Source organism: Physcomitrium patens, chromosome 17 (genome assembly GCF_059467195.1).
Source record: "Physcomitrium patens ecotype Gransden chromosome 17, ASM5946719v1, whole genome shotgun sequence".
NCBI lineage: Eukaryota > Viridiplantae > Streptophyta > Bryopsida > Funariales > Funariaceae > Physcomitrium > Physcomitrium patens.
The window spans coordinates 5027748-5043857 of NC_143426.1; the positions used below are offsets into that span (position 1 = coordinate 5027748).

The following is a 16110-nucleotide window of genomic DNA, read 5'->3' on the forward strand; positions in this document are numbered from 1 at the left end:
ATAATAAAAATTAAATTTCTAATTAATATATAATTATCTAGATTCAATAATAATTCAAGATATATAAACATGGCTTTTGTAAAAGCCTTTTAGTTTATTTTCATATCTTTATAGCTAATAGATTAAAAGTTTGTTAATAATTTTACCTTCTAGGTTGTAGAAACTCTTTTACTACCTTAAAAAGGTCATAAATTGGTAAAACCACATTATAAGAGATAAATAATTAGTATGGTTGATACTAGAGTTAAGTTGAAGGTAGGATTGGATTCAAAAAACCCCTAAAATATATTACATTGATATCTGGGAGTTGAGCTTTCAAGGGACATGGTCAAAATCAAACCTCTATCCACTAAAATGATCACCTAAGGCAAAGCAAGAGGGCATTTGAAGATCAACAATTAGAATTGCTGAACTAGCTTTAAGTTAATTCTAAAGGTATAGGATTCGGAATAACTTAGCAATTATTACTCAAAGTCAAGGTTTATATTTGTGATTTGGAATTTATGCAATACAATTATGGCTAGCACTCTAAACTAGTTCATGCAATTGGTATCACATCTATAGTTCAAAATTTGATTATGCTTGGTTGATTATGTGTGCTAAGTATGTGTAAACTTTTGAATTAATCTAATGATATAATTGAGAGATATTTGGGTTTTAGTACAAGAAGATATTAGAAGTTGGCAATTTGGAGTTGGGTGGGATTTTTATGATATCTAAAGATTTACTTGTTAGATTAAGGTGAAATTTTGGCATAATCTTAGAAGACTTTAAGATCAAGCTATATACCAATTTTGAATTGAAGTTAATGGTTGGAGGAGAAATCACTACAAGAACATTTGTATCAACTTTCAAGTTGGTAGCTAAGTGACATCAATGTAATTTTTGGAATTTTTCTTACAATTTGTAAATTGGATTAGGTTGAATTTTTTTTGAATATATACAAAGCTTATAGTAGCATTCATATGAAAAAATTTGCATCAAGTAAAAAGTTAAATTAGAAATTACAACTTGCCAAAGCTCACTAAATAGAATTAGGGCTTGTAAAGAGAAATCAAAATTATCTAATTTTAAAAGTAATAAGGCAATTGGGATTTATATATGATTGAGGTTACTAAAAAGAGTGTTTTTGAGTATTTTGTATTGAATTTAAGCACTTTTGAAATAAAAATTCAAATCACATTCTTCTTATATATGTAAACCTATTAGAATTTCTTAGATATTTATAAAACACAATTTTATCTTCTATAGCTAATTGCCCAATGCATTCTCAAGCAAGACTTTACGTAATACAATATTGATGTCATATCACATGAAGTCTTGCTTGAGAATGCACTAGACACCTAGTTGTAGAAGGTAGAAGAGAAATTAGAACAACAAGATCCTAACAACTCTAATAGAATCCTAAATAAATTCTAATTAAATCTTAACAATGCTAATTAAATTTTAATCAAATTCAAAATAAATCTTTAAAAAATTAAAAAAATAATATTAAGAGATCCTAAAGAATTTCTAAAGAAATTATAAAGAAATCATAAATATATAATAAGCAGATCTTTAAAAAATCCTAAAAAAATCTAAAAGAAATCTATACAAAATCTTTAAAAAATATTAGAGAAATAATAAATAAATCTTAAATAAATCTTAATTAAATCCTCCCTTAATCTCAATTGAAATCCTTATGGATCTTAACTAAATTCTAGATCAAATCCTAACTAAATCCCAAGTCAAATCTTAACTAAATCCTAAGTCAAATCTTAACTAAATCCTAAATCCTAACCAAATCTTAGAAAAATCCTAAATCCTATATCAAACCTTAAATAAATTCTAAATCCTAAATCAAATCCTAGACAAATCCTAAATCCGACACCAAATCTTATTCAAGCACTAAATTATAAATCAAACACTAAAAAAATCCTAAATCCTAAACTGAATCCTAGACAAATCCTACATCTTAAACAAAACCTAATCAATTCAAATCAATCCTACGGTAAATTAGAACCCCAATATCTATTGATTAAACCATTGATCTTATTTGAAAATTTATAAAATTTTTAATTTATTAGTTAAAAATAAATATAATAAATTTAAAGATAATCACACTTACCAAATAGAAGAAAAATTCTAAAATTTGCTTTGATATTGGATGCCCTTCTACTCTAATTTGAATGTTGAACTTCCAGCAGGAATATCTCTTTTTTGAACCATTGAATTTCTCCCAAATTTTACTTAAACTATTGAAAATCAAGTCTAGTTTCTATAAATCAGTATTTTACTTCAATCCAATTGACAAATTGCTAAAGATCTTAAAAATACTTATTGACTTTCAAACTCCAATTTTTGAAACCTTAACCTACAAAAACTTTTACACACTTTGATTTAATCATTTGATTGACTTAAAAATTTACACATATATTTTAAAATAACATACCAAGACTCTATCCAAAATTTACTTGTACACATACCACAAAACTAAAGATATCCTCAAATATATAAAAATAGTTTTATTTCTCAAAATCTAAACCAACCAAGAACATTACTAATTTTAAAAATCCTCTCAAAACTAAATATTAACTCGATTGATATAAAACCAATGTCCAAAAATATTTTTGCAAGTTTGCTCTCGAATCTTATTTTTTAATCTACTAAAGAACCTCAAAGTTACCATAGGTGTATGGTTTTATGCTTTGGGATTTGATTTTGACCTAGGTTGACAACTAGTCTTCTTTAAGTATTAATTCTTAACTTCTTGAGGTAAATTTTACTAAAATATACTCTTAATTGCCTCCTACACATGTCTATATCATTTTCTTTTTCACTCTACTTTGTTTTTTCTTATTTATGGCCCTACAAAGTAAGTAGAAGCCTATTTTGTAAAAAATCAAGAATAGTACTCTTTAATTTTACTATCTTTTTGACTATTATCTATTTTCTAAGATAATTTGTTATAAAATTTTGAAATAAGATCTTCTATAATATAATATTTTCTTCTTTCTTTCATTCATTAACCGTATTACATCATGACATTGCAAAGAATTGATATTTATCTTATATGCTTTGTAGTTCAAATCTTGTTTTCTACCAAGTTCTACTTGGTCGTTGTTTACATCTTCAATCAACTTAAAAATTGATAATGCCTATTCATTAGTTAATGCAACTTTATTGTCATCAACACTGAATAATATATCATTAATAACCATGTCTATAATGTCTTGATTGATTATGAATGTAAGTATCTTTTTGGTCTTGAAATGAGCTACAAGGTTGTTTTTGAAATTCACTTGGTCAAAAAACTACTTCTTTGAGGCATTTGAAAGGAAATTATATTCTATCCATACTTTGGTGTGCTATAACTTCATATATACCATGATGTTGTATGTGCAAAAAAGAATTAAAAATATTTTTATATTTATTATTTGCTTTCACTTTTATTTTGTGAGATTGACCTTTGAATGGCCAAGCTTATCACAAAACAAGCACTATGCTAATATAACTTAGTTGATATTCTTATCTTATAGGTTTAGCGCAAGGCCAAACTTCATCTCTATAGAGGATTTCCAAGGAGTATGCAACTCCTTCACCATAGTGAATTTGAAGTGCATACCTTGATGTAATTGTTACGATTGAAGATTGATTTTCTATTGCACAGATTGCATCATGCAGCACTTCCGGCAACCTTGCAAAGGAATATTGTTAGAGCCTTATTTCAAGGCATTTCATTAAGCTTATTCTAAAGAAATTAAGATTTTTTCAAGAAAAGATTCTAATTTAAAGAGGATTTTTTATGAATGTTCAATTTCCATTTTATATTTGATGGTTTATTATTAAAAATAAGAAACATATTTATATGCACACTAAAAAATCATATGATCCATTTTATTATATTTTTTTAATTATTAGGTCTACAATTTTTGGCATCTATCGAATATTATTTTTAATTCAAAATAATTCGAAAATATTTAAATGGAAGTTTTTCTCTTGATTATATTCTAATTTGATACTTTATATTTGTAACTTTAAAAACTATTTAATATAATAATTAATATTTATCTTATTCAAAAAAATAACTCAAATATCATTATCTAAAGTAAATAAGATTCTTTCACTTGATTTTAATTTTAATTGGAAGGAAATAGCTACTGGAAAGCAGTTTTCCACCACCACAACCTAAGGCCAAGGTAAGGTGGATGAAGGATATTTTGAACTTGTTCCTATATATGAAACAAAGTTAAATCAACTTTTTATTGTCCATGATAGTCAATGAAATGGATCCCAAATATGAAAATCCATGCTTACAATGTAAAATCCAAAAGAAGAGGTTATCCAAAGCATAGATCCTTAGGTTTGGGGTTTGTATGTATGAAAGTTTTAAGACACTACAAGATAAAGAGGGAAGGATTTAAGAAGGAAGCAACCTTATTTGAGTCGAACAAACACAACTTGGCACAATTAATCATTACAAGAATAAACATGTATCATTCTTATGTATTTTGGCCTCACTACCACAATATTCAAGAGGAACTCATTACAACATGCTATAACAAAGATGTGCAACTTCTTTCTAAAGTAAATGATAATATTTGAAGTGCAACAACCTCTGTAGTGAAAAAAAATTATTAGACATGAACAGTTCTTATTTTGTTCATAGCCCATCATTGAGACAATGGGCCAAGTGCTAAGAAAGAAGTGACATTGTCAAATTAATTTAATTATTGACAATCTTCATATGTATGTATATATATATATATATATATATATACATCTCTTTTTATGTACAATCTTCTTATACAAAAAAAAATATATCTTTTCATGTACAATACTTTGGACAAAAATTAATTCAATTATTAAAAATCTTGTTGTACAAAAATGATTCTACTCTTAAAACTTCACAAGATGATATTGTGTCATGTGTTTGCAGATGTTATTTGAGAAAAATGACTTTAACTTGTGTTAAAAATTGATTGTTCTCTTGTAATACATCATTTGTCTTCTATCAATTCTTTGCTTTTTTGACCAAATGATTTACAAAAACAACAAATGCACAAATCTTCAATCAAGGTGACCTGATTTTGGAAGTGACATGATAGCCAAACAACTCCAAATACAAATTTTGATAACAAAGGATGTGCTCAGGACCTATTAATTACAACTCTTGTTTAACATCACAACAATGTTTTTTAAAAGTGCTCATACAACCACCACACCTAGTTTTTAAAAGGATTTCAAGTTTAAGAAAAAAATATATTAATATAGATCAATTTTTTTTAGAACATACATAATATATTAAGTAAACTATATTATATTAGAATGATGTATTATAAAATTATAAATAGATTTATATCATTAATTATATATATCATATGTTTTAAAATAGCGTAATAATATAATTGATTGAACTAAAAATATATTTTATGTCGAAAATTATTTTTATTAATTTTAAATACAATTAAATTGATAATTATAAATAAACATAATTTTTTTATGTAATATCTCATTTTTATTACATTTTTATCATGAAGCAGTAAGTTTATCTACACACATTTTTTATTGCAATATTTTATTTTATTTTAATAACCAATATAATTTTGTAGTAGAACCATAATACTAAAACAAGCAAATCGTATAGTCTTTTATATTGTTTTGTGTAAAAGATTTGCACTTCTTTTCTGATATATATATATATATATATATATATATATATTATCTCACCTTGGTTTATAGAATTTAGCATAGATCTAGAAATACATTTTTTTTATATGAATAATTTTGAATCATTTATTCTTTGTTATTGTTTTAAATTTGATAAGCAAACATACACTAGGTTCTTAGTTTTCAGGGAGATGCTAAATTATCTGTTCTTTAGATTATGATGAATATTTATGTTGTATGAATTTATATATATTCCCAAAAAATAATATGTAAGCTATTATTCATAAAAAAATTTATATATGAATACATGCATATATATATATATATATATATACAAACTTTAAAGAATATTGACATTATTTTCATTCACTTTTTATAAATAGTTGATTGTGTTTTTAGCAAAGAAAATTGTGTTTACTTGTAATGATACCAAGTAAAAGTCCTGTCTCAACTTGAATATTCTAGGTAAAATAAAGTCTTTATATTTTTTGAGATTTTTTTTATATTTAAAATATATATATATATAGAGAGAGAGAGAGAGAGAGAGAGAGAGAGATTTAATATACTTAATTTCACAGTAAGTCATTGCTGTGATAGAGTAGAATACAGTACAAACCGTTTAACATAGATTGAACATCTCAAATTATCATTTTGGACATATGACTTATATTCATGATTAAAAATAAATAAATAAATAAATACATACATACATTGTCATTGGCATTATTTAAATGCATGGGAACGTAGCTCATATATTCCATTACAACGTGTGCTGATGAAGTTATATCCTTTTGAAGGTTTATGACTCCAAGTGGGTGTGAAACATTGTACTACTTCAAAAATACATTGTTTTTTTGTGTGTAGCTAAACAAGCAATGCTAAAATTAAAAGCATAACGAGGAAATGAGAGGGCGAAGCCCAAGGGAAGCATGGCCCCATGAGCACGGCGATGGGATCGATGCACCGATCACATCCATCCACGGCGCATAAAATCCATCCACATCCGATACGCAGATTCTATCCTTAGCTGTCTGACAGAGTCCATCCACGGACGACGCACCGATGTCATTCATCCTCAGGACGCCGAAGCCACCTTGGTTGGGCTGGGCTTTGCTGTGGGCATGGTGGCTTGGCCTGCGACGCGACAACATTCGTGCACAACATATTTGCGGAATGGCAGGCTGGAGTCTCCGTGCGAATGCCGGGCGTGGCTCTGTGCCCGATTTCGTCGCGTAATAGCAACTCCTCATTCTGTTTGCTTGTTTGTTTATTTGTTGCTGCTCTGGGATACTTTGTCCTGTTCGCCTTCGTTTTTCCCGCCGCCTCTGTTTCATTTTCCCTCTCGTATTCTGTGCTCGTTGTGCATGACGACCTCGATCGCATCGTCACCTCGGCGACTTTTTATTGTCCTCCAATAAATCCAACGCGCTGTACGTAATCAGGCATTGTGTGCACCTTGAGCCGCATCGTATTGTTGCGATTCGTTTGGATTTGTGAGGGCGTGCCTGTTTGAGAAAAGGAACGGATCGCAATGGCTACAAGGAGTGCATTGATCCAGCAGCGCGCGTGTGGTTCGCTTGGAGCCTTGGAGGCGACATGGTGGAAGAACGAGCAGCTGGTGGAGAAGCCATTTAAGCTAGGGCTGATGCGAGGATCGAGTTTACAATGTCGGCCTCGCCCTGCGATGAAGGCGTTGATCAGCTCGAGCGGCGAGGTGCGGGCTGTCAAAGAAGGGACGCTGGCGGAGCCTCCTGTGGAAGAGTTGCAAAATGGTGCACACTCAGTGCCGGCGGCTTTACGCGTTGCCAGTACTCCGTCTAATGAGCATATAGGCTACGGCTTTGTGGACGAGAAGAACTTTTACAGGGAGCGCTTTGTAGTGCGTTTCTCTGAAGTCGGCAGTCGTGGAACTATGTCGTTGGAAATGCTCGCGTCGTTGCTGCAGGTGTGATTCTTTGCACTGAATTCCTAAATAGCTGTCAGTTGTGGTGATTTTGCGAGTAGGATTGAAGCGTTTATTGATTGTGCATGCAGAGAAGGATAATTGTTTCTGGATTATCATTTTTTTAATCTGCTGTTGCTTTCCATCCTCAGTTCCTCTGGCACTCTGATCGCTCTTCATCTGGATTGTTCTTGTGAGTTTGCTTGAATTTCAATCTCGTAAATGTTCCGCCGATGCAGGAAGCTGCGTGCAATCATGTTGTGAAGATTGGCTATGGAGCCTTCGCAGGAAGGTCTGATCGACTGATAACAGTCACAACGCGGATGCACATCGAAGTTGATCGATATCCAGCGTGGTAAATACGCATGCAGAAGTTCTCGAAGAATTTTACTCTTACAGGCTTCTTGAAATATGTCTTGAGGTTTGTCTACACAGTTGTCCCTGTGGACCTCTGGATTTTGTCGATTGTCCTTGAACACTCTTGAAGTTTCTTGATTGTGATAGTGCTTCCTTTCTCGCAGGCAAGACCTTTTAGAAATAGACACTTGGTATTGCACGGAGCGGAGGAACTCGGTCAGAAGAGACTGGACGGTGAAGGATGTGAAATCTGGCGAAATCATTGCATTTGCAACAAGGTTGTTAGAGTGTCCCTGATCTTTTCGCTCGTATTGGAAATGTTGCAGGAACTACTGTTTCTGTTGTAGAAAATGAAATTATGAGAAAAATCTTATTGAAACATCGGTTGAAGCGCTGGAAAAACTTCTCCTCTAGTGGTTAGCTGTGATTGAAAAAGTCTTGAATGTCTCGCATTTTGGACTGATAGTAACTGTTTTGTTGCTAGTACTTGGGTTATCATGAACATGGACACGAAGGCTATTCAGCGGATCACGGATGCGATACGAGATGAATTTGCTCCTTGGGCGAGGGACCCTCCAAAGTGAGTTTCAAAGGGTAGATACCTTCATCTTCTTGCGTTCTTAATCGTGGCGATTGTATGTGGCTAGATTCATTCATTTCTTGTGCTAGCAAACTCTTCCACTAAACAGTTTGCATTCAGGTGGGCTCTGTCGGAAGATCGAATTAAAACAAGCTCAGAGCGTATCCCAAAGATTAATGGAGATGCAGAATTCTATAAAACTGGACTTTACGTAAGGATTTTAAAATTCTTGTTTCATTTGATTGCTTTTTACGTGTTCATCGTTTGAAAATCCAATCCAATCCAATCCAATTCAATCAAATTTACTTTTGCGAAAATTATTTCTTTTTGGGCGAAGTTTGGAGCACTTCAAATCTTGCAAGGACTTGCATTTCGAGGTGTTACCAACGTTTTTGCAAAACTTTTAATATTTTTTTAATTTCCTTCAATTTCTTCCTTTCTGAAATCTTTTTTTTGACTTATGCACGTTTTGCAGCCAACAGAGCGAGATCTTGACATGAATCAACACGTCAATAATGTCAAGTATATCAGCTGGACAATAGAGGTGGGTTCACTTTATCTGGATAATGTTCTTAACTTAAATTATTAACTTGACATTGACTTCATTTCTGTCAATTGCTAGAGTATCAGACGTGTGATGCGTCTCGTATTGCACTTTTTGTAGAATGTGGTAATTTCCAACCGATCAAACGTGTGATGAATGATAGTGGTTGCCCAAGGCATCTGACGCATACAAGCATGTCGTTTCACAGTATACTTCTGTCGTTAGTAATGTTTCTGCCTGATCCTACAGAGTTTACCTCTTGAGTTCAGAGAAACTCACATGATACATAAAATCGCTCTTGAGTATCGCCGAGAGGTTCAAAAGAATGACACTCTCGAATCCAGGGCAAAGAAAGAGCTTCTCAATGATGGAGCCTTGTTAGCTGGAGACACTCATGAAGAACATTATATACATGTCATCAGGAACCAGGATGGCCAAGAAATCAACAAGGGACGCACTATTTGGACTCCTGTACAGAAGTGATCGGTCCAATTGAAAGTGATCTGCATGTGATTAAATGTTTCGTCCAACATTATCGTCTATACTTGCGGAAACAGGGTTTTAGCTTTGAACGTTTCTCAAATGCAAATTTATTGAACCATTGTACTTTAATGAGCTATTGACGTGTCATCATAGGAAAAACTCGTTACGAAATAGAGTTAACTGGCAACGCTGCCATCTTTGAAACTCTTGGTCGTGCTCTTCAACGATTTCGAACCTGCCAGGTTTGTGAGGAACATACTTTTTGACATGACATCCGGCAGTTTCAATTTCACGTTGTTTAGTTCTTGTGTCGAAGTATTTATTAGAAATTTACACTGGAATTGGTTATGATGTTGTACTGAGGCCAGCACTCAGTGTGTGATTCTCTCCATTTGCTGAAGAATTCTACGCTCGTCTACATCAGAGGGGACAGTTGAAATACAATACTTGCACGATCATGTGTTTTTTTGGAGGCTTACTTCAGAATTCCGACGGTGTGCAACCCATTTTTGGGATCAATACGCACTTTTGTTGACTTGTATTGGGCAAGTAACGTATAAATGTATCTGATTGTCATTTAAAGGTTCACCCGAATTTAATTGTAAAGTGAGTGATAAATGTTTGTGTGTTCAGATGGATAGGTTCATATTCATATGGTATATTGAGTTATTAAAAGTGTATTAACACTGCTTCAATAAGCCATGTGGCAATTTTTGCATTCTTTCTTTGCCGCAACAAAGAATATATTCAAATTTCTATTTCGTTATCGTTACAATTGTACTGACTTAGCTTGATAAATGAGCATAATACTAGTTTCGCACTAGTCAGTCAAGTTACACATGATTGTTACTATAACGATGTTTTTAATCAACCTAAATGAGTATAATTAAAATAATAGTGAAATGGAAACTTAATTCAGCACTACGAGCCCTTGTTTTATGTCTTGGTCGAAGATAGACAAATTCTAGGTGTTTTGGTTAACAAATGTTGAAGAAGATGAATATCAAGCACAGTGTTATGTTGAATGTTATTGTGGATATTAAGCATAAGTTACGCACCTCAAATGTCACAGAGTCACATAAAGTCTAGCTTATTGTTTGCAACATTTGCAGTTACCTAACCGACCGAGAAAAAAACACTATGTTCTAACACGATTGATTTCATTGAATCTGATGATGAAAAAGTGCTGTCATGTAAGTTAATGTCTATTTCTGAAAACACCAGCAAAAAGTTTGTGAAGAATTGACCAGTGTGTATTATAGTTTTGTCAGTGGAAGTGTATATATATACATATATCCATAAACAGAAACGACATACCCAATGATGTTAAATATGGTCCTTACTCTACTGTTTTGTTTGGCTTGTGAACTTTCTTGTGACATGTAGTGTCGCGTATTCAGAAATAGTTTCTGCTTATTTTCTTGTAACATCTCTCCATATTCCTCCATGAACCTTTTGACTTTGGTTCTGAAACGACAGTACTACATTTTCCGTTTCCATAAAAAAACACTTCTAGGAGTCGATCAAACATATACAAAAGATATTTGGGAGGTTTCACAACTAGGCATTTTGGAAAACTAACCTTCACAAGGTATACAAAACTTACCTGCTTTACCGAATACATGGCTGATGACATTTGAGCCTAGGTCTCTATAGCCTCAACGTGGATTTCTCATCTCTAACCTACAGCAACTAACTTCTGAATGCTACTCCAAGTCCTGAATTAACATATGGTTGAATGATTTATGAATATAGTCATTTAGTGTGATGAATGAAATTATTACAGTTATACTTGAGTAAATTAATTTTCGCATGTTTTATAATATTATCATGCGTGTCCTATTTTAGTAGAATTTTAGAATTTTAGAATTTTATCACTATATCCAGTATATGAAATAAAATCGTTAATGTCCTTATCACAGTTCTCCAGTATCATTACATACAATATTTCTTGATATGATAGTAAATCATACACACTTATACACAAATATACGCAATTTTTTTTTGTTGCTGTAAGGTTTTATAATATAGGTTTTATATAAATACTCAATGTCAAACTCATACTTTACAACGCTCTCGACAGGGACTCGCTGTTGCCTTCACCGCATGCTCATCTGCTCAGCTGGAATCGGAGCCAACAGTGTGTATCCATTGCAGCAGCAATTCTGAATAGTGTGCAAAAGTAAGCACAGCTATCAGAAACCTAACTTTCGTTGCAACCATGAAAGTCCTAAACTCCACAAGCATGTGCTTGAGTCATCACTCCCACACTCCCGCGCACACACACTGGCACACTGACACATCAACTAACAGATGAATTACTACACGAAGCTCATCATCAGTGGATCCTATCCATCTCTGTCTGGAGATCGGGAATCGGCAGCTGCAGCTGTAGCGGTATTTACGTGTTCCTCCATTTGTCTGCAAATCCCCATTTACTCATTTCAAGTCGAAGACTTTCCGGGGATTTGTCGAGGTTTTCAATGCGTGCTGTAGTTGCTTCTCAGGTGTGAAATTTTGGGTTCGTTTCTTACCATCCTGGCTCATACGTGTTGTTTCAATGGCGGCATAGAAACCAGACATTTTTAATACCATCGAGTATTGTTTGTCGTTGAGAATCAATCAAGAGTATTCTTACTTATAGTTTAAGATTTACAAAATGGACTTTGCAACTGTTATTATTGTTATTTAAGAGTGCGTTTCTTTGTAAAAGGGAGTGGGACTGTTCTACTCAAATGGTTGCCAACAATCAGCAAAAGCATCCAAAACTGGGTTATATCCACTTCTCGCATAGCCTTCATGCAATTTCGAAAAAATCAAGAGATTTGGTTTTTAACTGATCAAGAGTTTATTGTTTACTGATCTTTACACCCAGATAAACCATCGATGTGGTCAAACTTAGCTCACAAAACAAATATTACGGGGTCGCAATCACTTGACTAAATTAGCCACCACCTTCATGCACTTTGTGTTCGCAACTTCATGGCCACAAACTCGTCCTCCATCCCACTGGGTACTCTTATACATGTGGACAAGAGCCGGGAGACAGTCAGATGTGATATCTCAGTCTGTGAGTCTGTATGTGAGTATGAACATAGTCACCACTAGAATGACAGTCCTTGCATGGTATTGAATTGCAGGGGCCCAGCTGCAGGTTCACTATCTCGACACCACCCTTGGTGTAGCTGTCGACGTCTGGGCACAATCACCAAGCTGCGTTCATTTGCAAGTAATCTGTTGTTACTACTAATTCTCCTCAATATCAGAATTGTGCAACAGTTTTAAGAATGTTATCTACTCGGCATAGCTTGTCGCCCCCCTCACATGATGCCGCCGTACTCCGGCATCCAGTGGCGGTGTTGGGGTGGGAGAGAACCGTGTTTTTGAGATTGTTATCTTCGTAGGCAGCTCATTCCGCGCTTTTTTTTGTAAGTTGATGCAATGATTGCTATTTCACTGCAGGTTCTCCTCGAGATTTGTAACATTCCACTGCAGGTACCGAGTTGTGAGGAGGAAATAGTTTGTCAGTAACCATAGCCAAGTTCGGAGCAACGGTGTTGGAGTGAAGCATCGGAGAGTCTCTATGGGCAGAATGGAGGGGGATGGAGGGGGTGAGAGGTTGTGGCGTAAAGCCAGAAGCGTAGTGTCCGCATTGGGAGCATTTAAGCGGTCTCACAAGAAGGTGGACTTGAGCGACGGCGATGCTGGCAGAACTCTCACTCCGATGATGCCGTTGTCAAACATGACGCCTCCTCGAAAGGCCTCTAAGAAGGGATGCATAGCCTTGAGCGCGTGCATGGTGTTTATAGTGTTGGTTGTGGTGACTGGAACGGTGATCGGAGTAACCGTTTCCAAGCAATTCAAGTCGAGAGATGAAGTGGACAACGCTAACTCCGTGAGCAGTATTTGCAGAAGAACTTTGTAAGTACTTCCATTGCAAGTACTGTGAGCCTCTCCCAGCTGAGTTTTCTGCATTGTATCTAAGACTGAGGTGCGGACTTAGATGTGTTTTTTCTATGGGTGCGAGCTCTGCAGGTACCCAGAAGTTTGCAACAGTACTCTCGCAGGCACAGACACCAGCAGTCCGCAGATGTACATCGAGGCAACCATGAAAGCAGCCATGGTAGCCATATCCAAATCCTTGCAGGCGGTCGAAGATTTGCAGCTGTCATCGCCGAAGAAAACCGGAATCCAGTACTCAACCCTAAAAATGTGTAAAGACGTGCTAGCTGATTCCCTGGAGCAAGTAAACTCTTCTTTGTCTCGTTTCGTGGAGTTGAAGCACTACTCCAGCTTGAAATCTGAGGTGGGCAACATCCAGCAATACATGGCTGCTGCCCTAACGTACCAAGACACATGTATGACGGGAGTGCAGGATTTTGGCGTGTGGGACGGAAGCGATCAACTGAACGGAACCCAAGCCACACACGTTGCCCAGCTTCTTAGCAACGGTTTGTCCCTTGTCAACTCTCTTTCAAGGCTAACCGACTTCAGCAAACTATTTCCTAGCAAAAGCCGACGCCTATTAGCCCAACCAAGTCCTCCTGGAAGCTCCAGCGACTTCACTCATGCCTTGATTGAAATGGAAGATGACATTTCTCTGGGTCCTGAGTTTCCTCGCTGGCTCTCTCGAGAAGGGCGTCGTTTGCTTCAAGAGAAGCCAACACCCAATGCTGTAGTTGCACAAGATGGCACAGGGCAGTACCAGAGCATACAAGCTGCGGTGAACGCAGCACCATCTGGTGGAACCCGGTGGGTGATTTACGTTAAGAAGGCGGTGTACAATGAGTATATTAGTATACCCAAGGACAAGAAGAATCTGATGATGTATGGCGATGGACCAGGGCAGACTGTCATCACCGGAAGCAGAAGCGTGAAAGGCAGTGGATTGAGCACAATGTATACTGCAACTTTCGGTAGCTTCTCTCCACCCTCTACATTGTTGTCCAAATTTTTATTGTTTTTACCACCGACTCTACAGAGATGCTGATAAGGCCTTCCATTGACTAGAATGGACAGAATTGGGACCCATGTCCGGGTGTGATATGCTAGGTTTGAATTCCTTGTCAATTTCCACCCAGGTCTAATAATCCCTCTTAACTCTGAACGTATTGGTTTCTCTTTCATTTTGCAGAAATACGTGCTCCAGGCACCATCCTGAGAGACTTGACTATACAGAACACAGCAGGTCCAGTTGGAGAGCAAGCGGTAGCGTTGAGAGCTGCAGGAGACCAGCAAGCTTACGCAAACGTTTTCCTCGAGGGTTACCAGGTATCAACTAAAACCCAAAAGCTGTCAGAACTGAGCTTAGCTCCAGGGTTTCACACGTCACCCTCTGATAACCGTGTTTCTTCTCGTCGCAGGACACCCTCTACGCCCACACTCTCCGCCAATTCTATAGCCAGTGCTCAATCTACGGCACGATCGACTTCATCTTCGGCAATGCAGCCGCGGTGTTTCAGAGCTGCAACCTCTTCGCTAGACCAGGGATGGCCAGCTCGCAAAACATCTACACAGCCAGTGGGCGAACCGACCCATCAGAGAACACAGGATTCTCCTTCTTATCGTGCACGGTGGGAGCGGCACCGGGGCTAGCAGATTCATTCCCGACCTATCTAGGTCGACCATGGAAAGCGTATTCGCGAACGCTGTTCATCAAGTCCAGTCTCGCAGCATGTGTTAACCCGGAGGGTTGGTTGCTGTGGAACAACGATCCCAACTCCGGCAACAGTGTTACTTACGCGGAGTACCAGAATTCGGGCCCTGGTGCCGACACCGCGCGGCGCGTCTCCTGGAGCAAACAAATCTCCATTGCCGAGGCGTCAAAGTTCACCGTGAGCAGCTTCATCGCGGGCCAAGAGTGGTTGCCCGCTACGTCCATCACTTATAGTGCCACGCTCTAGTTGCAATTTTGATTTTTTACTGTACTTTTGCTATCTTTTAGCTGTTTATCCCTTCTTCTTTTTATCCTTTGTTTTAGACTTTGCTTAGGGGGGGGCGGAGTAGCCGAGGCGTGTGGTTCAATTTCAAATACTTTTGATTTTGACTCACATCATAAGCGTAAAACGAACGGGTGAGTGATGACGGGTCGGTGGTTGGAATGGTTGACCATGGCCTTGTCGGTGGAAGGGATCGTTAGCCAAGGATTGTCGGTGAGAGTGTGTCGAAGGAATGAAGTCCCACGTGAGCTCATCTTTCTTTGTGGAGAGACTGTCTTAATAAAATCTGATTTCACATGCTGTTAAAAAAAATAAAAATACTTGCTTATATGGATATGGATATGGAGATATGTATATTTTTGTAGGAAATAATGATTTTTGGTTGGGAGATAATCTTATACTAAGATTATATATATATTTTTAAAGTAATAAGTAAATAATTTATTTTACTTGCCATGACTTTAATAAAAAGAAAAAGAAATATAAAACTGAATATTTAAAAATGTGTTTTAGGATCTAGATAGTTAAATTTAACATTAAGGACCAAATAATAAAATTTGCTTTAGATCAGCATATGTAGAGGTATAGCTCAATCGTAGAGCGTAGAACAAAGCGA

At 35.9% G+C, this 16110-nt stretch overlaps 2 protein-coding genes across 3 annotated transcripts; both read left to right on the forward strand.

Moving 5' to 3' along the window:
- The first annotated feature begins 6808 nt into the window (after positions 1 to 6808).
- Positions 6809 to 10161, forward strand: LOC112294154 (oleoyl-acyl carrier protein thioesterase 2, chloroplastic). The gene is made up of 7 exons (XM_090244116.1): positions 6809 to 7594; positions 7831 to 7946; positions 8113 to 8226; positions 8433 to 8528; positions 8649 to 8739; positions 9004 to 9072; positions 9322 to 10161. The coding sequence occupies exons 1-7, from the start codon at positions 7181 to 7183 to the stop codon at positions 9553 to 9555; spliced, it is 1134 nt and encodes a 377-aa protein (XP_090100242.1). The 5' UTR covers positions 6809 to 7180; the 3' UTR covers positions 9556 to 10161.
- A 1753-nt stretch (positions 10162 to 11914) lies between these two features.
- Positions 11915 to 15812, forward strand: LOC112294112 (pectinesterase 2). Of its 2 annotated transcripts, none has more exons than XM_024544285.3 (6): positions 11915 to 12076; positions 12696 to 12784; positions 13018 to 13476; positions 13591 to 14471; positions 14690 to 14826; positions 14919 to 15812. In XM_024544285.3, exons 3-6 carry the CDS (start codon positions 13139 to 13141, stop codon positions 15456 to 15458), a joined length of 1896 nt encoding a protein of 631 aa, XP_024400053.1. In that variant the 5' UTR covers positions 11915 to 12076; positions 12696 to 12784; positions 13018 to 13138; the 3' UTR covers positions 15459 to 15812. The 2 variants fall into 2 exon arrangements, with proteins under 2 accessions (XP_024400053.1, XP_024400054.1); XM_024544286.3 differs by having other exon boundaries at positions 11918 to 12062.
- The last annotated feature ends 298 nt before the right edge of the window (positions 15813 to 16110 follow it).